Source organism: Portunus trituberculatus, chromosome 37 (assembly GCF_017591435.1).
Source record: "Portunus trituberculatus isolate SZX2019 chromosome 37, ASM1759143v1, whole genome shotgun sequence".
NCBI lineage: Eukaryota > Metazoa > Arthropoda > Malacostraca > Decapoda > Portunidae > Portunus > Portunus trituberculatus.
This window is the reverse complement of record NC_059291.1, coordinates 6,771,687-6,799,186: the sequence shown is the minus strand read 5'-3', so window position 1 is coordinate 6,799,186 and position 27,500 is coordinate 6,771,687. Positions and strand designations below refer to the sequence as shown.

At 46.3% G+C, this 27,500-nt stretch overlaps 1 protein-coding gene across 1 annotated transcript in view; it reads right to left on the bottom strand.

Annotated features, from left to right (window-relative positions):
* LOC123513852 (netrin-1-like) overlaps window positions 1-27,500 on the bottom strand; it is a 640,382-nt gene that overhangs the window by 21,509 nt on the left and 591,373 nt on the right. Inside the window, exon 2 of the mRNA XM_045271267.1 lies at window positions 20,872-21,060. Within this exon, the coding sequence (XP_045127202.1) occupies window positions 20,872-21,060 (189 nt within the window). The remainder of the gene's footprint in view (window positions 1-20,871; window positions 21,061-27,500) is intronic.

The following is a 27,500-nucleotide window of genomic DNA, read 5'->3' as shown; positions in this document are numbered from 1 at the left end:
TATTGTTATTATCATTGTTATTTCACCCTCAATGGGAAAATGTGGACATTAAACGAAAAGGATGATGATGATTAGTGCTATTTTCATTATTATTATTACTATCATATATACTATCATATAGCTATTATTGTTATTATTATTATTATTATTATTATTATTATTATTATTATTACTATTATTTTTTTGTTATTATTATAATTATCACTATTATTATTATTATTATTATTATTATTATTATTATTATTATTATTATTATCATTATTATTATCATCCTCATCATCGTCATTATTATAATTATCATTATTATTATTACTATTATTATTATTATTATTATTGATATGATGATGATGATGATCATCATCATCATCACCATTATTTAAGTGTATTTCTAATATATGATGTTATTTCTGTTGTACATTTTCTTCACTTAACTTCTCGCCTTCATAAGCTCGCCATTTGGTGGACATCTTCATTGGTCGCCACCTGACATTCCTCAATCTTGTTGGGTTGATCGGATTAAAACTTCTTTTCGGAAACTAAATTTATTCATTTCGTTGATGAAGAAAGGATGACCTCCGTTTTTGTTTGAAAGGATGACCTCCGTTTTTTTTAAAGGATGACCTCCGTTTTTGTTTGAAAGGATGACCTCCGTTTTTGTTTGAAAGGATGAACTCCGTTTTTGTTTGAAAGGATGACCTCCACTTTTGTTTGAAAGGATGACCTCCGTTTTTGTTTGAAAGGATGACCTCCGTTTTTGTTTGACGAAAAGAAGAAATTTTTATGTTGATGACCAAAGGATGACCTCCGCTTATGTTTGACGAAAGGAAGAAATTTTTATGTTGATGACCAAAGGAAGATTTTTATGTTGATGACCAAAGGATGACCTCTTAAGTATGACGAAAGGAAAAGTTTTTATGTTGATGACCAAAGGAAGATTTTTATGTTGATGACCAAAGGAAGATTTTTATGTTGATGACCAAAGGATGACCTTTTCTCTTATATGACCAAAGGAAGGATTTTTCTGTTTACAACCCAACGAAGGATTTCATCAAGTTTTTGACCCAAGTAGGATTTCTGTTTAGTTTATAATATCTAAAACAATATCACTTAAGTTTCTTTCATTATCTAACGCAACTAAACATTTTTCAGTTATTTATTCCATCTACTCGTATTCCTGCAGAAATCAATTAATCTTTAAGAAACTACTAGATAAACACAAGCCAGGTTCAGATCACGTTTAACATTATTTCATTACCGTATTATGTTTGCGTTGTGCTTCTCCACGATGTTATTCAGAGACGCGTAAACACTCACATGAATTGCCGACAATTACAATTCTCTACTGATGATTCCGGACCTTTGCTTTTGACACTCCTGAAGGTTGTTCCAATAAAAGGTGTGTGTGTGTTTGTTTGTTTGTTTGATCTGCTGCAATCTCTGACGAAACAGCCAGACGTTACCCTACGGAGCGAGCTCAGAGCTCATTATTTCCGATCTTCGGATAGGCCTGAGACCAGGCACACATCACACACCGGGACAACAAGGTCACAACTCCTCGATTTACATCCCGTACCTACTCACTGCTAGGTGAACAGGGGCTACACGTGAAAGGAGACACACCCAAATATCTCCATCCGGCCGGGGAATCGAACCCCGGTCCTCTGGCTTGTGAAGCCAGCGCTCTAACCACTGAGCTACCGGACGTGTCTCTCTCTCTCTCTCTCTCTCTCTCTCTCTCTCTCTCTCTCTCTATCTATCTATTTATCTATCTATCTCTATCTCTCTCGAATCCCACCACATACCGCTTTGAAGCTATGCCATTTGTTGAGTGGTTTAAAGTTACCTACATGTCACCATGATACCCAGGTTCTAGGTGGTTACATCAAAGATGCGCTTGGGTGGTGATATGGGCCGTAATATGGGTACCACTATAAATAAAATTGACTGCGCCACTAATGGACGGAAGCTGAACAGCGCTTCCTACATATACTCTTCAAGTATGCCTACAGGCGCTATAGGCCATAACATAAAAAAAAAACATTCTTTTTTCACATAAATTAATCAAATGCAATGTAACTTAACAACCCACTACTACTACTACTACTACTACTACTACTACTACTGCTACCACTATTATTACTACTACTGCTGCTACTACTACTACTACTACTACTACTGCTACTACTACTACTAAGTCCACCAACCTAACTACACCGTCCCGCAGCGAACACCCCCACACACCACCATGCCCACCATCACATCTACACTGTTTACCTTCACCGATACACCTCGCTAATGTTTTCTCAGGTAAAATTTGATGTTTGCGGAAAGAGTGACCACCACACCACCACCACCACCATCACCACCGTCACCACCACCACCACCACCCTCAAACATTCCGGTTCCCGCGGCTAGGACACGAGAAGAGGACGAAGTGAGGCTATTAAAGACCGCCAAGGCAAGACAAGAGGACAACACGAGGACAGACCAACTCCGTGTCGATAGTGATCAGCTAGCGCCAGACAGCCTCGCCTCTCCCTGTTCCTGTCTGTCTGTCTGTGTCTGTCTGCCTGTAAGGGTCGAGCCAGGTTCCGTGTGTGTTCAGGATCACTCTCCCACACACCTCGGCACACACACACACACACACACACACACACACACACACACACACACACACACACTCTCTCTCTCTCTCTCTCTCTCTCTCTCTCTCTCTCTCTCTCTCTCTGTGTGTGTGTGTGTGTGTGTGTGTGTGTGTGTGTGTGTGTGTGTGTGTGTGTGTGTGTGTGTGTGTGTGTGTGTGTGTGTGTGTGTCTGTCTGTCTGTCTGTCTGTCTGTCTGTCTGTCTGTCTGTCTCTCTCTCTCTCTCTCTCTCTCTCTCTCTCTCTCTCTCTCTCTCTCTCTCTCTCTCTCTCTCTCTCTCTCTCTCTCTCTCTCTCTCTCTCTCTCTCTCTCTCTCTCTCTCTCAAGTCTAGGCCTGTCTGATTGCAAAAGGAGCATAAAGTTCTGCGTTTTTTCCTATTGGAGGAGGAGGAAGAGGAGAAGGAGGAGGAGGAGGAGGAGGAGGAGGAGGAGGAGGAGGAGGAGGAGGAGGAAGGAGAAGAGGACGTCGGTGCATGAGGGCAAGGCAGCTAGGGCAAGCCACTCTTCATCTCCGTGACTCGCCAAGCAACGCTCCATCTGTGTTCAGCGGGCGCGTCACGGTGGCCTGGGCGGCTCCCTTGCACACTGGCCTGATCAAGCAAACACGGTAAGGGGAGCTGCCTGTTTGCGTCTCCGTGGCGGCGGGACTCTGATGCACGACGCTCGGGCTAACAAACGAGACGGCGCAAAAACACATTAGCGCATTAACTCCTCGAGGGTAACGGTATAAAGACTCCGGGAAGAAGGTCGAGTAAGCATTGATATGATACGGAATACAAAGACGCCACGGTTCCCAGGGCACAGAAGCGACATCGGGCGGCTAACAGAGGAGATAGCAGCGGGAAAAATAATACTGGTAATAGTAATACTAAGCAAACAAGCGAGATCCCACGACTTAACGAAGGGATTGGCTCTAAAAAATGATAATGGTAATAGGAGTAATGATGAAACAAACGAGATCCCACGGGCTTAATGAAGACAGAGGGTAGAAAAACAATAATGATATGATAAAACTAATAAGAAGAGATGAGAATGCAATATATATAGTGAGAGTGTAATATGATTGCAGATCCTAAAAACTATATAAACAGTGTGTGAATTAACGAAGGCAGGCTTGAAGAAGAAGAAGAAGAAGAAGAAGAAGAAGAAGAAGAAGAAGAAGAAGAAGAAGAAGAAGAAGAAGAAGGAAAAGGAGAAGGAAAAGGAGAAGAAGAAGAAGAAAAGGAGAAGGAGAAGGAGGTGATGGAAAAGGAGAAGAAAAGAAGAAGGGAGGAGGAGGAGGAGGAGGAGGAGGAGGAGGAGGAGGAGGAGGAGGAGGAGAAATAGAAGAAGAAGAAGAAGAAGAAGAAGAAGAAGAAGAAGAAGAAGAAGAAGAAGAAGAAGAAGAAGAAGAAGAAGAAGAAGAAGAAGAAGAAGAAGAAAAGGAAGGAAGATAAACCAAAGGGAGAACAACATCAATAACAACAACAAAATACAAACAGCACAAAACTCCAGTGTATAATAATAATAACAATAACGATAAAAACACAAAAAAAAAACATCAACTTCACGAGGCTTGCAGTGAATACAAAGAAACAAGAAAGATGAAGCAGTCAGTATCTACACCAATGATAGAACACTGAACAAACGCGGCTCAAGGGAGAGAAAAAAATGAAGAGAAAACACCAAAAGAAGAGAGTGATCGTGCAGTAGATTATGTGAGACAACACTTAACCCATTCAGTACCAGGACATGTTTCCATATTCATTCTGCTTACTATTTGGTGATTTCATACAGCTTCAGAAACTTATGTGGGGGATTAAAATAGTGAAACCTGTGGGTATTAATCTTCTGTCCTCCATAGACCCTTCCTAATGTCAATAAATATGGTCTAATTCGTACACAAAAATCTGCATTGCCATATTCATTCTGTAGATGGGTTCATAATCCTACACATTCTACTTACTAATTGGTGATTTTATACAGCTTTAGAAACTTATGTGGGGGATTAAAATAGTGAAGACTGTGGCATTAATCTTCTGACCTCCATAGACATTTCTTAATGTCAATAAAATGGCCTAATGGTACCCAAAACTCACGGTAAAAATGCGTCCCAGTACTGAAAGAGTTAAGTAAAGGGAGTCCCAAGTGTCGGATGACGGTGGCGGGTGACGGATGGAGGACGGCGTGACGGGTGAAGCAACAACTGACATCACCATCACTGACCATTGCAAGTTCACACCGTCACTAAGAGCCGCGCCACCGAGGACACAAATAAACAAGAAAAATAAACAGAAACGAAACCAAACAACCATGACACATAGAAAGGAACACAGGGGAATACAAAGGAAGTCCAAAAGAGCAACAAGAGCACAGAACAATAGGAACATAGAGGAACACAAAGGAACACAGAGCTACAGGAACACATAGGAATACAAAGGAACAGGAACAAAGAAGAACACAGAGAAACAAGAACACACATAGAGCAACAGAAACACAGAGCAACAGGAACACAGAGCAACAGGAACACAAAGCAACAGCAACACAAAGGAATACAAAGGAAGTCCAAAAGCAAAGGACCTTCATGGTGTTACTATTAGACAAACTATTCCGCGCTAGATAGTAAGGGAAGCAAAAATTTAAACTGGTTCCGACGAAAGTTTAAAAAAAAGGAAAGAAAAATGTAATAGAGAGAGTAAAAGGAACGGCCATGAAGCTGAAGAAAACGGGAAGAGGAGGAGGAAGAGGAAGAAGAGAAGAGGATGAGGATGAGGAAGAGGAGGAGGGTGAGAAGGATGAACAAGAGGAGGATGAGGAGGAAGAGGAGGATGAGGACGAGAATGAAGAGGATGAGGATGAGGAAGAGGATTAGGATGAGAAGGATGAAGAAGAGGAGGATGAGGAGGAAAAGGAGAATGAGGAAGAGGATGATGAGGAAGAGGAGGAGGAGGAGGAATAGGATAAGGATGAAGAGGATGAGGATGAGGATGAAGAAGATGAAGAAGAGGAGAAGGATGAGAAGGATGATGAAAAGGAGGAGGAGGAGGAGGAGGAGGAGGAGGAGGAGGAGGAGGATTACGAAGGATTGTAATAGAAGCAGGAGGTGTATTGGTCTATAACGATGGTATCTATAACTGCCACCAATAAACTACTTGGAAGAAAACAGGATTGACTACACCACGGAGGAGGAGGAGGAGGTAGTGGAGGAGGAGGAGGAGGAGGAGGAGGAGGAGGAGGAGGAGGAGGAGGAAGAAGGAGAAGGAGGAGGAGGAGGAGGAGATAAAAGAAAAGTAATTGGGGCGTTGTTAGTAGTGGTGGTGGTGGTGGTGGTGATGGTGGTGGTGGTGGTGGTGGTGGTGGTGGTGGAAAAAAGAGTTAAGAATAAAAATAAGAACATGACGAAGACGTTAAAAATAAATAAAATAATGATATGATGATAAGAATTGAGAAAACGATGATGATGATGAGAGAGAGAGAGAGAGAGAGAGAGAGAGAGAGAGAGAGAGAGAGAGAGAGAGAGAGAGAGAGAGAGAGAGAGAGATAACCTCATAAAACAAATACATAAAGCAACAAGTAAACAATAAAAAAATAAATAGAAAACAAACAGGCCAACAAAACTACACAAATAAGAAATACAATAAAACACAAACACAATGAAACACAAAAAACAAGAAAAATAGACAAGAAAAAAAATTAGACCTTTCCCTTGTCTTATTTATTTACTCTCTGTTGGTTTTCCGTTAAGCATCTCCCGAGGAAGGTAATTTTCCAGTCTGTAGGTAAATTCTGGTTCCTCCCGCTGTATTGTCCTCCTCCTCTTATACTATCCTGTCACTGTTCATGCCCCTAAACACCCCAAACTGTCCTAAAATGCCCTTAAAACATGCCAAACTGTCTTAATAAGCCCTTAAAACACGCCAAACTATCTTAAAATGACCTTAAACACGCCAAAATGTCTTAAAATGCCCTAATAACATGCCAAACCGTCTTAAAATGCCCTTCAAACATGCTAAACTATCTTAAAATGGCTTTAAAACATGCCAAACTATCTTAAAATGCCCTTAAAAGTGGAAACTGTCTTAAAATGCCCTTAAAAATGTAAACTGTCTTAAAATGCCCTTAAAACGTGCCTAACTGTCTTAAAATGCCCTTAAAGCATGTTAAACTGTCTTAAAAATGCCCTTAGAACAAGCCAAACTGTCTTAAAATACCCTTAAAAATGTAAAGTGTCTTAAAATGCCCTTAGAACATGACGAACTGTCTTAAAATGTCCTTAAAACATGCCGAACTGTCTTTAAATTGCACGTAAATTCTGGTTCCTGACGGCGGAGGTTCGTGCAGTCTTCCCGCCACACCTTCAGGAGACTAGTAACTGGCAGGGCATCAGTGGGAGGGGAGGCGGGAGGGGGCGTTTTGTTCCCTCTCTTCTGTGTATCTTATTTGTATCTTATTCTCCTCCTGCTCGTCTATTTTCTATAACTTATTTATCTTTTTTTTTTCGTTCTCGTCGTCTGCAAATTTTTTTTTAGTGTTCCTTTTTTTCTCTTATTATTGTGTTTTTCTATTCTTCTTCTTCGTTTCTCATTTTCTGTTCGTCTGTTTCCTCTGACTTCTTTCTTATCTTTTATTTTTATTGTCGTTTGTTTTTTTAGTCTTTTTTTTCTCTTATTCTGTGTTTTCTCTTTCTTATTCTTCGCTCCTCATTCTTTTGTTCGTCTCTTTTCTCTTACTTATTTCTTATCTTCTTTTTTTTCGTTGTTGTCTATGTTTTTTTTCCTTTTAGTCTTCTTCCTCCTCTTATTGTTGTGTTTTCTCTTTCTTCTGCTTCGCTCTTCATTCTTCTGTTCGCATTTTTTTTTTTACTTCTTTCTTATCTTCTTTTTTTTGTTGTTCTCTGTTTATTTCTTTTTAGTCTTCTTCCTTCTCTTATTTTTGTGTTTTCTCTTTCTTCTTATTTGCTTCTCATTCTTTCGTTCGTCTCTTTTCTCTTCCTTCTTTCTTATCTTTTTTTTTTTTCGTTGTCGTCCTCCGCGTCTTATTTCTTTCTTTTATCTTCTTCCTTCACTTTGTTTTGTGTTTGTTTATTCACTCTTCTGTACATTTCCCTTGTCTTCCTTTTCCCTTAATATCTCCTTCTTTCTTCTCTCTGTCTTCCTCCTCGTTCTCTTTTTTTCATGATCTTTGTCTTCTTTCTTCTCTTCATTCTCGTTTCCAGCACGATTCCTGTCTTTCTTTTCATTTCCCTTCGCCTTCCTCCTCCTCCACCTCTTCCTCCTCCTCAGATAAGACAGAGCAATGTATCACCAATATTCTCATAAGGTCCACCATGTCTACGTGGTTTAATCTTCCTTTGTGTTCCCCAGTGTCTCGTTTGGTCGTAAAATATTGTTACTTAAGCTCGGGTCTGCACGGATGAGTGGGTCTTGTTTAAATTCAGTTCTCCTCAGTTCTCCCACTCTCTTTATATTCGTACAGCACATCCAGTCTTAAATCAAGTATTAGTGAGGGAAGATTTTCTCGCCTTTCTATTTTTTCTGACTAGTTTTGATTAGATTTGATTGAACATGTTCCTTCTGATTTTTTTTCTTCTTTTTTTTTTTTTTGTCGGGCAGAAGCGTGATGGAACTGCCTGGTCTTCGCTGGTCCTGGTTGGTTGCTATTGCTGCTGCTGCTGAGGTCCCAGGGGTTTGCTGAGTTCGGCGTCCTCCAAGGTGGTGTTTATTGACCTTCGCTGATTATTCTTTACCGGTGATTTGATGGGTCGAGTTTCCTGATGACGGCTTCCTTTCTTTAATGTCTCCCTTTTCCTTCTCTCTGTCTTCCTACTCGTTCTCTTTTTCATGATCTTTGTCTTCTTTCTTCTCTTCATTCTTCTCCCGCACGATTCTTGTCTTCCTTCTTTTCATTCCCTTCGCTTTCCTCCTCTTCCTCTTCCTCCTCTCAGATATGCACCTAATATCTCCCGCCAACACTGCGCAGCGATACTTCAGCGGCTAATGGTTGGCGTAATGAGCGGTGTGCAAGATTGTATAGTTTTTAGGACTTGCAATAATATAATTACTACATCCATCGTTACACCCTTGTAGCATTATGGACGGCTGGGTAATCAAGGGCTACGCCTCATCGGAATTACTCGGCGTTGATTGTAACTCAAATCATATCATTACTTTTTTTCCCCGGCCACACCTTGCTCCTGCCCGATGGCGTCTGGCGCGGCGGAACACTGGCTGGCCTTACTTACGCTCACTCCAGGGATAAGCAATGCTGTCCTGAATCACTTTAAATATTTCATGGGTCCTAGTTTTGGCCGCGCCCTCATGGCTGCCTATCTGCTGTTCATTCAAATATGGGGCTTCTGAATTGAGCATTTAATCAGGGTAGGTTTTTTTCTACCTAATCTGCATTTGAGTGTGGCGCAGTGCCGGCTTGGTGGGTCCCTAGTGATGGCGTGGACTCCTGAGGCAGCGGCGGTCTGCGTGTGTACCTGCGTCACCCGATACCCGCTGCTCTGGGTGGCGAGATGTTCCCACGACTATAAAGTGTTTTCTGAGTGCTTCTAATATTCCATTAAAATCTCGCCGTGCTGTGCGGTATGATGGGTAATGGCGGTGTGAAGACAGGATATTCCCAGACATTCCCGTGTAAGCAGCAATATCTCAGACCCTGCTTGACATGATCTCATTATTTGCTCTTCTTTTTGCCGTGTGGAGGTCTTACAGCTGATATAAATCATAGAAGCTGTCTCTTCTGAGTGGCTGACTGATGATAAGCTTTGGCGAAAAAAATATATACGATGAGACAACGATCACCACCACCACCACCACCACCACTACCACCACCACCAGAACTACTACTACTGCTACTATCACGGCCAATAATGATAAGAAAATAAAGATAATAACAATAATACAACGATAACGAAGCAGTAAAGAACCAGAAAGACAAGCATAAAAACACTGATTCAGAATGTGTGAGTAAAAACCTGAAGAATAGAGGAGGAGGAGGAGGAGGAGGAGGAGGAGGAGGAGGAGGAAGAAGAGGTCGAGGAGGAGGAGGAGGAGGAAGAGGAGGAGGAAGAGGAGGAAGAAGAGGTCACTGGAGTGCACTCAGGTGTCGCCACGTCCTGATGGATCGCTCACACCAAGTCGAGGGAAAATGTAAGAAACACTAACACAAACACTCGGGTCTCCAAAAAGAGAGAGAGAGAGAGAGAGAGAGAGAGAGAGAGAGAGAGAGAGAGAGAGAGAGAGAGAGAGAGAGAGAGAGAGAGAGAGAGAGAGAGAGAGAGAGAGAGAGTAGGTGAATTCTGACTAAGCCTAAAATATATTCCTCCTTTTGCCATCAGATACAAAGGAGATGTGTGTGTGTGTGTGTGTGTGTGTGTGTGTGTGTGTGTGTGTACACACTATGTAGTATATATATATATATATATATATATATATATATATATATATATATATATATATATATATATATATATATATATATAGTATAATGTCATCACACACACGTCACCACTACCAGCGTCACCATCACCACCACCACACACGTCACCACTACTAGCGTCACCATCACCACCACCATCACCACTACTAGCGTCACCATCACCACTACCAGCAGCGTTGCCGAGGGGTCTGTTTTCTCTGCCTCGCGTCACACTAGGGGAGGGTTAACAGGGGAAGGGAGAAGGAGGGGGGGGATGGGTGTGAGGGTCAGGGAGATGAGTCTTGAGTGGCAGAGGGAGTGAGGAGTGACTGAGGAGTTGATGTGGACAGAGGAGGAGGAGGAGGAGGAGGAGGAGGAGGAGGAGTTAATGTAAGACCAAGGTGAATAAGACAGGTAATGCAATCAACATCTCAGGTTCTCTCTCTCTCTCTCTCTCTCTCTCTCTCTATTAAATTCTCACAAACACTTCCCCTTCAGCAGCGCCAGGGTGGAGGACGGCACGGTCACCTCTCTCCCACTCTTCCACCTTCCCCTTCTCTCCCCTCCCTCCCTCCGTCCTCCTGTAAGGCTGAGATGGGCCATGTTATATAATTAAATCTTAAGCTCCCTTGACATCTACGCGAGTCACCCTAACGTGAGTGTTTACCTGCTGAATAAATTAATAGGTGTGTGTGTGTGTGTGTGTGTGTGTGTGTGTGTGTGTGTGTGTGTGTGTGTGTGTGTGTGTGTGTGTGTGTGTGTGTGTGTGTGTGTTTAGTGAAAAGCCACCTTCACTTTTTCATCTGCTGTGGTGTATGAGTGAATGAATGAATAAATAAATCAGAGTACTTCTTCATATGTACCTGTCTCGCTTTCCCCTCTCACTCTCCCCTCTCACTCCTTCAGCAGTAAGATATTTGAGGCCTTACTGAGCTATTGTGCTTCTCTCTCTCCCTCTCTCTCTCTCTCTCTCTCTCTCTCTGATCCTGACGTCACTGATCAGCGTCTCAATCTTCTCATCCATCCACCACCAAAACTCCTACACTCACCTCACCCCGCCTGTCTCTCAGTGTTCCTTCAGCTTTCAACTTTATTTCAGCATTAGTAGTCACACTTGTTCACCTCAATACTTTAATGATGGGTGTTGTAACTTTCCCTCCAGTTTTGAATGATTCTTTTAATCTTTTGGAACTAATATTGTAAGTGGGTTTTTTTTTATAGTTACCATTTGCATAAACAAATATTAAAGGTACATAAATGGCTATCTGTTTGTCTTTCATTGAGTTTTTCGGCTTTTATGAATGAAGTTTTTAGCCTCCTTATTGCTATGACTCGTTTCCATATTCACTCTGCTTACTATTTAGTGACTCGGGACATTAATCTTCTGACCTACATAGACCCTTCCTAATGTAAATCAAATAGTCTAATTACACCCAAAACTCATGATAAAAATGTCTCCCAGTACTGAAGTAGTTAACCTCTTCATTAGCATGAGGCATTTCCATAATCATTCTGCTTATTATTTGGCAATTTTATACAGCTTCAGAAACTAGTATAGGGATTAAAATACAGAAGACTGGCCATTAATCTTCGGACCTCCATAGACATTAATCATCTGACCTCCATAGACCCTTCCTAACGTCGACAAAATGGTCTAATCGTACACAAATCTCAAGGTAAAAATGCGTCCCAGTATTGAAGCGGTTAAGCCTCTACTCTGCTACCTACAATCAACGTAGACCAATTACCCACGTGCATCTCTGAGTAGGTGTTACAATTAGGTACACGGCAAGGTTCTCCAGGGAATGTACTGTTTAATACCGGCCTATGTGTCTCCTTAGCGGCTGTACTCGCTCCTTTGAAGATTGTAATGCCAGCTTCTTGGTCTAATACGTTACTCAATACCCGCCTATGTGTTTCCTTGGCGGCTGTACACTCGCCCCTTTGAACCTTGTAATGACAGCCTCTTGTTCTAATACGTTACTCAATACCAGCCTGTGTGTTTCCTTGGCAGGCCGTACTCTTCCCTTTGACCCTCGTAGTGACTGTTCCTCGGCCTAATACCCTTGTAATCCCCCTTAACCCCGCCGGATCCCCAGCCAAGACCAACACATACCCGTCCACACTACCTCGCTGTCTCGCTTGCCCTGCACCCCGCGTCCCTCCTCGCCAGGCTTCCCCATATAATCCCAGCCGCATTAACGCCCCTAATTCCTATATTCTCCAGGATCTCCTTCCCTCCTGTCTCCATCCCCTGCATATTACGTTATCTTCCCTGCGTTATTATATTTCCCCCAACGCCTGCACTATCGCCTCTGCCGCCTGTGTAATCTCTCTGTCTCGCCAAGCCTCAGTGACACGGATCTGTCTCTCCCCTCACACACAGACGCGAGGACCCAGGGCAGTAGAGAAGACCGAAGGCAGTAAAGTGATAAGGATGATCCGCCAGACGATGATAAATAGTCCTGAGTCAATCTACCTGTTAAGGATAGCTATACTTAATTTTTTCACTGAGATGTACGACTAACTATATATTTTCAGCACTAAGAACAATGTATAGTGTATTTATAAACATTTACAAGAAAGAAGAGGTTAAAAAGGATACATTTTGCAATTTCCGGACAATGTAATGTTTAGAGAAGGCAGAAGAACAGGAAAAAAATGCCTAAGGGTGGTTACTTATAAGGGAATCAAAGGGTTAAAGCATTAAAGAAAATGGGGAAAATAGAAGATGGGAGACTTTCCTTTCCCTTCTATGCATTTATATTAAGCGGCCAATCAACAGCAAGAGGGGAGAGACTCGTACCGGCGCAATGGGTGTCTCTAAATTGCGTGGTATTCCTCCATCTGTGCCTCCTTCACGTCTTTCCGTCACAGGGGTCACAGTCACACACAGCGAGGCAATAGAGACAACAAACTCCTCTAATGATGACAAAAGGTGCCATTGTTTGTCTATGATCCCTAAGCTGGTCGTGCATTTGTCCTTATGTTGGACCATGGAAGGTTGCTATGGGAAGGGCCTTTTTCTACACGAAGACCACCAAGACGGGGCGCTGCAGGGTCAGGGCGGCACGAGGAGCAGGGTAAAATTATGATAACTATTCCCTAAGCTGGTCGTGCATTTGTCCTTGTGTTGGGCCATGGAAGACTGCTATGGGAAGGGCCTTTGGTACACCTAGACGGGGCGCTGCAGGGTCGGGGCGGCACGGGAAGCAGGATAAAACTATGATAACTATGATCTATCGCTACCATGGGATAATGATCGCTAGTAAACAAAGGGAAAGGAAACACGCGTGGTGGTTGTAAATAGCGATCAAGAAGGAGTATTTCCAGAGTTGGTGACGCCTCTATAAGTGAGTAAAAGCGGATGGTGTCTGGGATGAACGGGGAATTGATGGACAAACTGATATTTTGGCGCCACGGCAAGGAGGTCATCCGGCGCTTGGGTGTATAAGGAAAGGGGTAAATGGTTTTATGATAACTGATATACTCCTGATTTGTATGAGGGTTTTATTCTTGTTCCCGTACACACACACACACACACACACACACACACACACACACACACACACACACACACACACACACAAACACACAAACACACACACACACACACATGAGTCAGTGCAGCGGGTTAAGGGGCTTCTCTCTCTCTCTCTCTCTCTCTCTCTCTCTCTCTCTCTCTGTGTGTGTGTGTGTGTGTGTGTGTGTGTGTGTGTGTGTGTGTGTGACTGTGTGTGTGTGTGTGTGTGTGTATTGGGTCTATGGCTCGCTCGGTTAGTCACTGCGAAGGATGGACGCATGAACACACTTACACCAGCAGTGACAAGACTCTAGGGACTCTCCGCGCCAGTGACCAGCGACCAGTGACCATCCCACGCCTTCCTTTGGGACTCACGACAAACACACACGATGTCCCCACCAGTTGCAGAAGAAACAATGTAAAAGTGAGAGGCATGAGATGGAAGAAGAATTGTGCATGTGAATGTTTCTTGTTTAACCTCTTCAGTGCTGTGACGCGTTTCCATATTCATTCTGCTTATTCTCTAGTGATTTTATAAAGATTCAGATACTTAATGTAGAGGTTGAAATAGTGAAATCTATGGCCATTAATCTTCTGGCCCCCACAAACCCTTCCTAATGTAAATGAAATCGTCTAATCATACCCAAAACTCAAGGTAAAACTGCGTCCCAGTACTGAAGGAGTTAACTTTGGAATCATGAGTATAGCAAAGTTCCACGAGATTCAAATGGAAGAATAGTCAGTAAGATAAAGCAATGAGTGATGTGCCGCAAAGAAGCTGAATTAAGAGTAAGAAGAAGGAAAGGGAGAGGACAGTGTAAAGTATTGGAATGAAAAAAAACACAGAAAGCTTCACTAAATGTTTATGAAAAAAATATATGTAAAAAAATAGCAGTAGAGAGTAAAGAATGGAACAAAAAAAGCATCCACACCAAACATTTTTCTCACGCCTCATTTACATACACTTGTGATTTTAGTTATAGCTGTTACTAAAATCCTTTCCCTACTTCACCCATGCCTTCTCTAACCTCCATCAGTAACTTGACAATACCCCCTTTTTTCTTCCTTTCCCTGTGATGTCTTCTATACTCCCCTTCTTTTCACCCTCATAACGTGATATCCCTATTGTCTTTCCTTGTACTGCATCTCCTTCTGCTTTCCTCACTTTCCTTACTACCTCATTTACTTCTTTCTCTCCTGCGCATCCGGATATTTTTGCCTCCTTTCCGTCTATCCTCCGCAGCAGGGGTCGCACGGAGGGGCCCAACGAGGCATCAGCACCACTGGTCGTCTCGGGGCCACACAGGTGAGGAACACGTTCACTAATTAGATCACCTTAATGAAATGCTGTCCACCTCAGAACGGGTTAGGAGCGGCGGCCACGGGTGAGGTCAGCGGCCCCCTGATGCTCCCCAGGCCTCCTTTGACGTCTCCCCAGCACCCCAAAGACCTCCCCCTGTCATTTACACCAGCCTCATCTCCCCAGACCACTCCAGTTTTCCGCCAACCCTTCATTAACCTCTCTCCAGTTTCCTCCATTGTCCACTGAGCGTTTCCTTCCTACACCCCTCCCATCCTTCCTCCTCCCTCTATGCCCGTCACCCTCCCCTATCTAGTTCCACACCGCTTCAATTTCCTCATCCATTACCTGCATCCCAGCCTATCTTTTTCACTCACCCGTCTTTACTTCCCTACAAACCCGATCCTCTGTCCTTCACTCTGCCAAGGCACCATCAAACACTTCCCCTCCTCTCTCTCCTCCTTTACCCGTATTAACAGTGACCCCTGCAGCAATACACCCTGTCCTCTCCTCTCTGTCTTATCCCCCAAGCTGTTGCAGTCTCCCCTACCTGCCCACCTGAGCTATACCTGGTCCCCGTCCTCCCCTGCGACCCTGAATTTCTGCCTTATCATGCGGAAATCCCTGAGACAAGGCCCTGAGTCTGGCTAATAAGGGACCACGGGGATGATAGCGGCGGAGATAAGGCGAGCAAAAAGCGCAGATTTAAGACGCAGCGAGGAAAGACGGGGCTGCTTGGTGAGGAGGTGGCTGGCAGTGAGCGGGGAGTGATCGGGGAGTCCTTAGTGAGAGGGAGTATAGGAGTATTTGACACGAGGGAGTAAGCAGGCCCTGAGGAAGTCCAGGAACTATATGGTGTCCTCAAGGCTGGATTTAATGTAGGATGTGAAGGAAGGAGCGAGAATGGAGGAAAAGTGTAAGAAAATGAGAAGGGTGAGGAGCAGAGGAGAGGGATGGAGGAAAGAGAGTTTAGCAGGAGTGAGAAGAAGGAATTGAAGGAAGTTTAGAGGAAAGAGAGAGAATCTGAGGAAAAAGGATGAAGAAATGAGAATGAGAAAGAAAGAGAGACGAAGAAAGGAGAAGGGAGAAGCAAAACAAGAAACAAATTAAAGAATCAAGGTTGAAAGAAAAAGAAAAGAAATAAAAATAGAAGGTGAGGAGGCAGAGAGAGAGAGAGAGAGAGAGAGAGAGAGAGAGAGAGAGAGAGAGAGAGAGAGAGAGAGAGAGAGAGAGAGAGAGAGAGAGAGAGAGAGAGAGAGAGAGAGAGAGAGAGAGAGAGAAGAGAGACAGAGAGAAAAGAGAGACAAAGAGAGAGAGAAGCAGAAAGTAGAAAAAAAAGATTAGGACGAGGGAAGGGAGGAAAAAAATACGAGAAAGGGTAAGGAAAAAGAGAGGATCAGAAGACGGAAAGTAGGAGGGAGGATTGGACAGAGAAAAGGCTCAGATCCAGCTGGTGTGAGGCGGTGAGGAGACGGCTGACAGAGAGAGAGAGAGAGAGAGAGAGAGAGAGAGAGAGAGAGAGAGAGAGAGAGAGAGAGAGAGAGAGAGAGAGAGAGAGAGAGAGAGAGAGAGAGAGAGAGAGAGAGAGAGAGAGAGAGAGAGAGAGAGAGAGAGAGAGAGAGAGAGAGAAAGGGAGGAGAGGGAGAGATCCTCATGAATACTGAAGCAGAGGGGCGTGTTAAGGATAGGAGGAGGAGGAGGAGGAGGAGGAGGAGGAGGAGGAGGAGGAGGAGGAGGAGGAGGAGGAGGAGGAGGCCCTTTAAGGTGTTATGTTCACCTCCTCCTCCACCTTAACGTGTCCTAATTAACGGTGGCCGGATAGTGAGGTGGAGGCAGGGTGGTGGGAAAGAGGCAGGGGTGTGGTGGTGGTGGTGGTGGTGGTGGTGGCAAGGGACTGTGATTGTGGTGGTCGTGGTGGTGGTGGTGATGACGGTGATAGGAAAGGGAAGAGGTGGAGGTGTGAATGATGAAAAAAAGGAGGGAAGGAAGGGAGGAGAAAGATGTCTGAGAGTGATAGTTGTCCCTCAGCCTACAGCCTGTCATGGGCGTGGGCGTGAGAGGGCGTGGGATGGTGTGGGTGGAGCAGAGCAGGACAGGGCAAGGCAGAGGGTGTTTTGAGTTAAGGTAAGACACACCAGTAAATAATAGGACATAAATAGGGAAAAATACGTCAATATATACCCTTATTCTCTGTCTGGTCACCTTTTCTCTGTATCTTTACCCAATTATCTATTTTCTCATATTATCTCATATTCTCTTTGTCCTTCCATCCAGTTCTCCACTAATCCACCTCTTCTCTTCTTTATTCTCCTCGCTGTCTATCTCCTCTAATATCTTTGCCTCTTTCTCCATCTCCATCTCGGTCTTTTATATCCGTTTTCTGTTTACCTACCTTGTTTCTTTCCTCTTTCCTCTCTTTGACTCTCCATGCTTGTCTCTCACGCTTCACCTGTCTTCTCTCTCATCTAATTATTCTTTATTTCTTTACCTTATTCCCTATCTAACTAAGTCTCTCCATCTCGTTCTTTATTCTTTCCTCCTTCTTGACTCTTCTTGCTTGTCTCTCACGCTTCATTCACCTGTCTTCTCTCTCATCTAATTATTCTTTATATCTTTGCATTATTCCTTATCTAATTCTATCTGTTCCTCCATCTCGTTTTTTTTTATTAATTCACTACTGTCTTATTCCCATTTTCTATTTACCCATCTTGTTTCTTTCCTTCTCCTGACTTTCCATGCTTGTCCCTCACGCTTCGATTCGTTTTCTTTCCTCTCTAATTATTCCTCTGACTGTGTCCCTCCATCTGGATCTTTTACTAATCCCCTACTGTCTTCTTATTCCCATTTTCTATTTAGCTACCTTGTTTCTTTCCTTCTCTTGACTCTCCTTGCTTGTCTCTCACGCTTCACCTGTCTTTACCTGAACAAACTTTCCTTTAACAACTTGTCCACATCACTGTCTGTTTGCCTCGGGTCCTGTCCACCTTACTCACCATCCCCTTCGCGTCCTGTCCATCCGAATAACAGCATCTCCGTCTTCCTGTCCCCTGTCCCCTGTCCCCTGCCCCATGACCAGACACCAACACCCAGGAGGAGGGATAGAAGGGCAGGGAAGGGAAGGAAGAGAACCTGTACTTGCCAAATGTATCTCCGGATTGACTGCTGATAAATAATGTCTCGGGGTAATTTCACGGATAGCTGCGTTTGTCCGAGAGAGAGAGAGAGAGAGAGAGAGAGAGAGAGAGAGAGAGAGAGAGAGAGAGAGAGGGAGAGGGATTTTTCTTGTCTTGTGCACCTCATTAGCGGCGGTGAAGAGTGTAGCGGCAGGAGCCATCAGCTAATGAAAGGGAGCTTGACGGATACCATGTGACGAGACGCCGCCAGCACCAAGGAGGGAGTGACCAAAGAGGAGGGGGAGGAGGAGGAGGAGGAGGAGGAGGAGGAGGAGGAGGAGGAGGAGGAGGAGGAGGAGGAGGAAAAGGAGGAGAAATATAAAGGAAAGTCAAACAGCTACAGATCTTTAGGTTCTTGCAAGGTTATTTGGTAACTACTACTAACTAGCTGCAGGACAGAGACAGGCTAGTTAAGTAGAAGAAGAAGAAGACGACAAAGAAAAGCAACAACAACAAGACGAAGAACAACAATGACAATATCGGATTAATAACAAGAAAAAAACAAAACAAAGGATGCCGCAGGACAGAACAAGATTAAGTGAACGTGTGAGGAAAAAAAATCCAACACGCGCGCAAAAAGCTAAACTACACACACACACACACACACACACACACACACACACACACACACACACACACACGTCAAAAATTCCAAGCGATGACTGAAGACTGCGAAGAATGTGAGGTCTAGGCTGCTGTTTACCTTTTTTATTAGACGCTGCAGATAATTCCTTCAGGGGCGATTAGGGAAGGGAAAGCCGTGTTTAGGACGGCACCCGATACTTTCAGATTGAGAGGCGCCGGCTGAAGGGAGAGCTGGAGAGGAGGGAGAGGAAGGGAGGGAGGGTGGGGAAAAAGTGTGGAGGGAAGGTCTCATTCAAGGGTGTAAGGTAAATATAATGTTAAAGGCCACGGTAAAAAATACTGTTTAGTCTTCCCATGGAGAGATATTAGTGTCAGGAGGATTTGGAAAGGGTGAGGAGGCGAGGCGAGGGGTGAGAGGTGAGGGGTGTTGGGTGAGGGTGCAATACCACAGGCCAGGCGGCAGATCATTCCTGATACGCTAAAGGAGGGACAGACAGGCACAGCACGAATGTCGAGGCGGCAGGCGTGAGGAGTGAGGTGAAGGGTTGGGGGTGTGACGGAGAGGAGAGTGTGAGGAACACAGCATGACAGCCTGTAAGTGGGAAGAATGTCAGACGTTAAATGCTCAGGGTAAGGTTTGGTGAGTGAAACTGTCAAAGATGAACATGAGCGGTGCAAGTGATGGAGCTGTGAGGGGACCAGTGCCGCGCCGCACGGCAGAGGTGTGGAGGGCGACACTGAAATGCTCGTGACAATACTCGTCTCAGTGACAGTGAGCTGTCTCTCATCGTGGGTGTGGGTGTCTGGCCGTTATTTCCAAACTTCTTAACGCCCCTGGTAGCTTGACGTTCGTCTCTCCTCCACGCCCACACAGGCCACCATCCTGCCCGGGCAAGGACGGGTGGGTTGCACCAAGTGGTATGAATAAAAATATTGGACCCGGTGGGCGGCCGGCGGGAACAGCGACCGCTTACTGCTGCACGTCACTAGTACAGCCATGGTCCTGTTTTGGGATTCAACAAGCTGCAGAAGTGTAACACAATTTCCTGCTGTCAATTAATTCCCTCGAACATCTCGCTGCGTAGCTAACGTATAGAGTACTACCCTCAAATGTTGATGTAATATTCCTCCACGCAAAAGGTGTCTCGGAGGACAGAGAAACATTAGCAGCGTTTGTTCAAGGTGGTTTATCTAGGCCTAGGGTAAAATAATGCTTAGCTTTAACATGAAACAGAGAGAGCTTGAGCCTAAGACAAGTGTTGGCAATAACGTGGCGCAGCAAAACATTCCGTAGCCTCCGCTCAGTCGCCGGGACAAAAACTGGACGGCGGCCGGGCAGACAGGCGGGCGCGGACCGGCCCAGCTCATCTTTATGGAGCGGAAAACGCAGAACGCCGAGGGCAGCCGTCATTCTTGCTAAAACATGACAATAGAGAAGGACCGCACATTAGCAGTGATAGATGACAGCCGAGCCGGGGCAGTACAAAGGGTACACCTTGGCAGCGCGATAAAGCCTTCGGCTGAGAGGATAACGGTGCTGCGTCCAGCCTGTGCCCGCCCGCCCTGGTCACCGGTGGTTACGCGGCGCGAGGGCAGAGGACGCCTGCCGTGGTTCGCGTGGCCACCGCCCGGCACGAGCATCTTTCATATGGCCGCACACAGCTGGTCAGTAAACCTTTTCTCATTGTAAGTGTTCCTCCCTTTCCCCAAACGCCCCCTCTTCCCCCTGTACACTGATCACCTCCATACCACCAACGCCCATCCGCCACGATACTCTCCTGAAGCACTCCTTCCCTTATCACCACCGCCACGACCCAGAATCCTCAGCGCCTTCCAAGGGCGTCTTATGCAGGGAGTCACTCGCTAACAACATACCCACCTCCCTCCTTCACCCATCTACCCAGCCATCCACCCAGCCATCGCTTCGGGCACGTTCACATGTTAATGAAGGAACTCATCCACCACAGGAACACAAGTGGACGGCGGTAAGTGAGGAGGCAGTGTGGGTGAATGTTGGTGGAGCTGTGTGGGCGGCAGGGCAAACTGAACCTCTACCCTCACCGTATCGCCGCCCACACACACACACACACACACACACACACACACACACACACACACACACACAGGAAGCCGGTCACTAGTGAAATAGGATAAATCTTAACGTCACTGCGGGAAGAATTTGGCGTCTAAGAGTGAGAATAGGAGTAAAAAGTGACAAAAATAAGAAAAAAACCACAACTCACGCTTGCATGCTCGCCGGTGGGATATGGGCGTGGAGGAGTCCCGGTAGAATCCCTCCTTGCAGTAGTGACAGTGGCGACCGGCAGTGTTGTGGCGGCAGCGGTGACACACGCCGCCACTCACACGCCCCGACAACTTGTACAGCTCCATGTTGAAGCGACATTTCCGGGCGTGCAGGTTACAGTTACAGGCTGCGGGGAGAGAAAGAGAAGGAGGTGTTACTGAATGGCCGGGGAACACACACACACACAGACACACACACACAAGGGAACAACTTCGATAAATCTAAGGAACGAAAAAAAGAAAAAAAGTTGATTATCTCACAAAAGCAAGAAGGGAAGTCAAGAGGTATACGATAGCAAATTACATAATACGTTGTCATAAAAGGGAGAAAATAAGCGACACAAATGCAAACATGAGTCTGGCAAACACCTGATCAAGAGAGTATTAGTTGCAGATTGCTGAGATAAAAGGAAGAAAGTTATGTGAAAATATTTGCTTTCACACTCAAAATTATGAACTCGAGGAACCTGTTACCGAGGAAATTGTGTGGCGCGGAGAACACCACATAAACTTGAAGACTTGTAGAGATAAACTAGCATTAGAGGACGGGATATTAAAAGGCGGAGTGAACTTTACAGAAATGCAATTAGGTGAGCGAGATGAGACAAGAAAGGAACACACACACACACACACACACGCTCACACACACACACACACACACACACACACACACACACACACACACACACACACACACACACACACACACATCACAAGTCTATAATAAAAACAAAAGGAAGAGTGAAGATGACAAACAAAGGGAAAAATTAGAGGCAGTAGCACACATAAACAAACAAACACAAACACAAACGAAGAAAAAAAATAAGAGAAAAGAAAACGAAAACAAAACAAACATTCCCACACGCGATCCTAATCACACACACACACACACACACACACACACACACACACACACACACACACACAAGACAAACAATCACGCCACAAGCTTCTAATCAGCAGAGAGACCAATCAGGCATCGTGTAAGTATCGCCACAGACGAGGATACCAATCAACAAATCACTTAGCCGCCGAGTAGAGCCATTAGCATCCATCACACATCCAATTACTTCCAAACACCCCAATTTTCCCCGCCTCTAAAATACAACACGGCACCTTCACCACACTAACATCTTGCCTAGGACCGCCCCTCTCTCTCTCTCTCTCTCTCTCTCTGTCCTCTACCTCCCTCCCTCCATTTCTCTCTTCCTCCTGTTCCTTTAGCCCCAGGGAACCAAACCTATACTTTATTCACGCATTTTTCACCTCTCACCCTCCTCGTTTAGCGTGAAATAAAGCTGAGGGTGAGTATGTAACAGAAATGACAACCACAGGCACCTAATCTAACGAAAGTAATAACACAGGGAGTCTTTCAGTGCTATAGGGAATTTTGGGGTGGCGAGGTGAGAGGCGCTGGGGCAGAGGAAAGGCTGGAGGCGTGGTGATGGTCGCTGTGTTTAATAATGGCAGACAAAGGGGCTTCCTTATAGAGGGATAAATGCTATGTTAGCGGGGAGAGGAAGCCCGTGCGTGGGTCTACAAGGAGACAACGCCCTACCATCTGCCTCCTGCTCCCTCTCTCTCAACCCTTACCTATCCCTCTCTCTTTCTTTCTCTTTTCTCTCTCTCTCTCTCTCTCTCTCTCTCTTGCGCCTATCTCTACCACCACTACTACCACTCCCAATACAACTGCCATCTATTACTACTACTACTACTACTACTACTACTACTACTACTACTACTACTACTACTACTACTACTACTACTACTACTACTACTGCTGCTACTACTGCTACTACCATTATGACTTCTATGAGCTCTCCCATCCTCACATTCCACAAACCTCCCACTTCTTCATTCTCTCCCCACCAACAACTCCCACGCCAAACCCCAACTTTCAACGCCCCCGTACATTCCATCCACCAAGTCCACATTCCCTTCTTTCTACCACCACCACCGTCGTCGCCGCCACTGCCACTGCTACCCCTCCCCACACCCCCGACCGTCCCTCCCTCCCTCACTACCTGGCTAAGAAATAATCCTCTCACTATCTCTCACCATCGCCACATCACACCATCATTTTCACCACCACAAATCACCACCTTCTCTGCTCTCCTTCACCTCACAGCCACCACCAGCGTATCAAAGCATCACCTTCATCACCACCACAATGACACTTCCATCTGATCAAATTACTCGAGACATCACCATTTAAGACACCTAACCTAACCTAACCTAACTTTAACTTAACTTAACCTAACCTAACCTAAACCAAACCTAACTTAACCTAACATATACCTTACCTAACCTAACCTAACCTAAAATCACTAGTGTTGTGTTTTCTTAGGCACCAACATCGCACACTTACCAGCCCCCTTTCTCCTCCTCCTCCTCCTCCTCCTCCTCCTCCTTCCCTACTGTCTTCCTCCTCCAGTTCTCTCTTTCTCTCCCTTTTTCAATTCGAGTCCTCAATCATATTTTCAGAGGCGCGGGCCGGGCGAGGTATGTGTCCTCCCTCCTCCTATATTCGGAGCAGCCAACAAAGTGCAGGGACGCTTTTGTTTTTCGTGTGTGTCCCTTGTGTGTCAGTGTGTGTGTGTGTGTGTGTGTGTGTGTGTGTGTGTGTGTGTGTGTGTGTGTGTGTGTGTGTGTGTGTGTTTAAATATCATCAAGTCGCCTTATAATGTTTTTACACGCTGGCACGTTTAGTCTGTGACCTTTAGTCTTTCTGGCACACACACACACACACACACACACACACACACACACACACACACACACACACAGGACAGCAGCAGCAGCAGCAGCAACTAGGGCAATCAACTGCACGAACAATAATAAATTGAATGTATACATCAGAAGCAAACGTGAATCCATTTCTCACCATAACACACACACACACACACACACACACACACACACACACACACACACACACACACACACACACACACACACAAACAAACATACAATTTCCCTACTAACCCCAAACACACACGGCCTCTCTCTCTCTCTCTCTCTCTCTCTCTCTCTCTCTCTCTCTCTCTCTCTCTCTCTCTCTCTCTCTCTCTCTCTCTCTCTCTCTTTCTAACCAGCCAGCCAGCCAGCCAGACCACCGCCCACACCCACCTACACGCTCAGGTACACAATAACAGCCCAGAGTACGCCCCCACCGCCCACCCCAGCAGCGAGTCGGGTCAGGGCGCCCCTCGTCCGCCCTGCACAACACACCGCGGCCCCAGGGGAGGAAGGGGCGCCTCACGAATGCCGGGAGGTGAAACGGCGCGGCGGAAAACCTTGGCCTAGAATAAACACAGGGAGGGAGGGAAGTGAGGGAGGTGAGGTTGTGTCAGCAAGGGAGGAGAGGTGGAGAGGTGGAGAGGTGAAGTGGAGAGGTGAATGAGTGGAGTGTGCATGATAGAGGAAGGGATGGGAGGTGGAAGGTAGCAAGCATCTCTCGTGTGTGTGTGTGTGTGTGTGTGTGTGTGTGTGTGTGTGTGTGTGTGTGTGTGTGTGTGTGTGTGTGTAAGCTTACTGTTCCACCAGCCATCAGCATTATTACATTTAGCAAGTTCCCAGCATCCCGTTCGTTTACATATCTTATTTGATCGTCGCTGTGTGTGTGTGTGTGTGTGTGTGTGTGTGTGTGTGTGTGTGTGTGTGTGTGTGTGTGTGTCGGGGTGTGGGTGTGTGAGGGACGTGTCTACAGGTGTCGTGGCTGGTCAGGACTGCTGGAGGTCGTCTGTATCACTGTCTGGCGAGCGTGTCCTTACTGCCTCTCTTTTTCCCCATACTAATAATTCTTCCACTTTGAGCTACAGAACGTATTAAATCCCTCCCTCCCTACCCTTCCCTCCATCTTTCCTCCACCTGGTCCTGCCGCTACAAAGTCATAAACGCTACACATTCAAATTAATATCTCCCTTCGCCTCACTGCTGTCTGTCCGCGGGATATTAATGAGCGGTGCGTGAGAGGCGCCGCTGCTTTGACGGGGATGTAATACCCGACAATGAGACGCCGCGGCTTGAGCGTGGCGGCAGCAGCGGTGGAAGTGGCGGTGGCGGTGGCAACCAAATATATTACTGGCTCATCATTCATCACGCGCGGGTTAAGAGGTTTTGTGTCCTTCAGGTAAATATTTATTGGTGTGTTTTCCTCGAGATTTATTCCCAGTGAGTGGCGCAGCGGCGGGCTATATAGGAAGAAGTCGCTGCCGCGCCGCCGCTGATGACTTAGAAGAGACCGAGAAAAACAAACAAAATATACGCACATCTCTCTCTCTCTCTCTCTCTCTCTCTCTCTCTCTCTCTCTCTCTCACATCCATAGGCGTCCGCAGGTCATAAAATGGAGTTGTTAATATGCAAGGTGCCGCGGGAGGGAGTGTGGCGAGATTTATGCAGCAAGTGTGAGTGAGGAGGTGTGATTGGGCGACCCTCTCGACCCGTGCCTTGTTAGGGCCAGCCTGAACCAATCCTTCAGTGCCGCCTCCTACAGTGCACACCTCCAATCACGCAGCCACACACACACACACACACACACACACACACACACACACACAGAAGAAGGGTAACTTTGCAGCACCACCCTTCAGAACACCTCACTAGAACCCCTTCAGGAAACACAAAGCTTCGGGAGGAGTCACTGTGAAGGTCTACTGTAGGTGTCCCTGCGCCCAGCTCCACACAGGTGACTCTATCGCTGCCCACACCTGGCCGCCGCCCCTCCTACAACGCGGCTATATTTGGAGAGGCGAGTCTAGCCGCTCACCCTACTGGTTCTTCTGCCGGTGTAGTTCATTCAGGTGCGAAGGCTTGGCTGAGAGAGAGAGAGAGAGAGAGAGAGAGAGAGAGAGAGAGAGAGAGAGAGAGAGAGAGAGAGAGAGAGAGAGAGAGAGAGAGAGAGAGAGAGAGAGAGAGAGAGAGAGAGAGAGAGAGAGAGAGAGAATATGTGTGCCAGTCATTGAGGGAGTGTCTGGATAGGGAAGATAAGAGTGTGTGGAGAAAGATGGCTGGGTGTGGAGGTGAGATGAGGGTGATGTGGAGGTAGATAAGCAGATGCGGAGGGAGATGAGGTCATGTGGAGGGAAATGCAGGAGTATGGAGGGAAATCACGGGGTGTGGGAGGAGGAAATTAAGGAGTGTGGAGGAAAAGGAGAAGATGTGGAAGGATATGAAGGAATGTGGAGGGGAAATGAAGAGGTGCAAAGCGAGATGGAGTGTGGAGAGAATGGAAGGGAGTATGAAGGGCGAGGATGGAGCCAGGAAGTGTGAAGGGCGTGGCGGGGGTTGAGGGCGCTGAGGGCCTGTTGGTGTGGGGGCGTGGAGGGCGTGAGGTGTCTCTGGATGGCCGTAAAGTGAGAGAAGGGACAGGTCAACGCCACCTTATGACCCTCGCGCTTTGCTGATGACCGTCACTCATGGCTTTACGGCACCCATCACTCTGAGACGCCGCCACGCCCACGCCAGCCCCTACCTCCACCTCTCCAGCCCACCACGCACACAACACCCTGCCCCTTTCAGTCTCCACGCTCTCACTACTTGCTAATGCTCCAGTTGTTCCCCATAAAACCCATCCAACGTCTCAGATCCGCGTCCGGCCAGCTACACTATTCCAACTGTGCCCAATTACCATGTTCAGGCCTCACAGCTCCACCCAATCTCTCTCTCTCTCTCTCTCTCTCTCTTCCCCTATTTGTGGCTTTCTTTAGCGTTAGGAATCGTCATTTCGTCTAAGCCAGCTGATACAACACGGGTCTGCATCAAAAAGACTCCTCCACTGCCAGCCACGGTGATGTGGGCGAGGGCTGCTAGTATAGAAGGATGTCCCCCACTCCGTCCTCTGCATGCCTGTGGGTACAGAGTGACAGCCCCATCCTTCATTCCCTTCCTCCCGCCACTTCCTCCGCCCTAGATACATGCACACCAACACGCAGGTCCTCCGGGTAGCGTCCTCGCGTCCTGCAAGCACACAGGGCGAGCAGAGAGGCAAGGAAGTGCAAGGCAACATCCAATATTTGCACGGCAGCGGACACGACAAGAGCGTGACGCAGGAAGGGGGCGAGCACATCCTGGGTGGCGGCGGGGCAGCGGCAGGAAGGCAGGGGAGGGAAGGGAACACTGGCACGTAGGAACACAGACATACCGGCAGGAAAGCACGCAAACATACAGGCCACCAAAAAACACATACACGCACCAGCGGCCTCATGAGAACATCAGAACAGGAAAGATGCTGAAAAAGAATGAGTCACACCACCCACACACGCACACACGCCCATCGCAAGGGTGTGGGAGCACCAGATGGTAACCTTGAAGGGCAGTGATGGTGTTCTGTGATGGTGAGGGGCAGGGAGGGAGGCGGCGGGGCGTACGTGAGGCGGTGGGGGTGATAGGCACATCGCAGCACCAGCCACCGCCTCCGCTAGTCTGTGAAGAAACCTGAGATCGATGGTGCAATTCCTGCTTCCCACACGCTGGTATTAATTACTGTACACAGCTGGGGTACACCTTGCGACACACACACACACACACACACACACACACATACCACATTAAATCACTGGTGTGTGA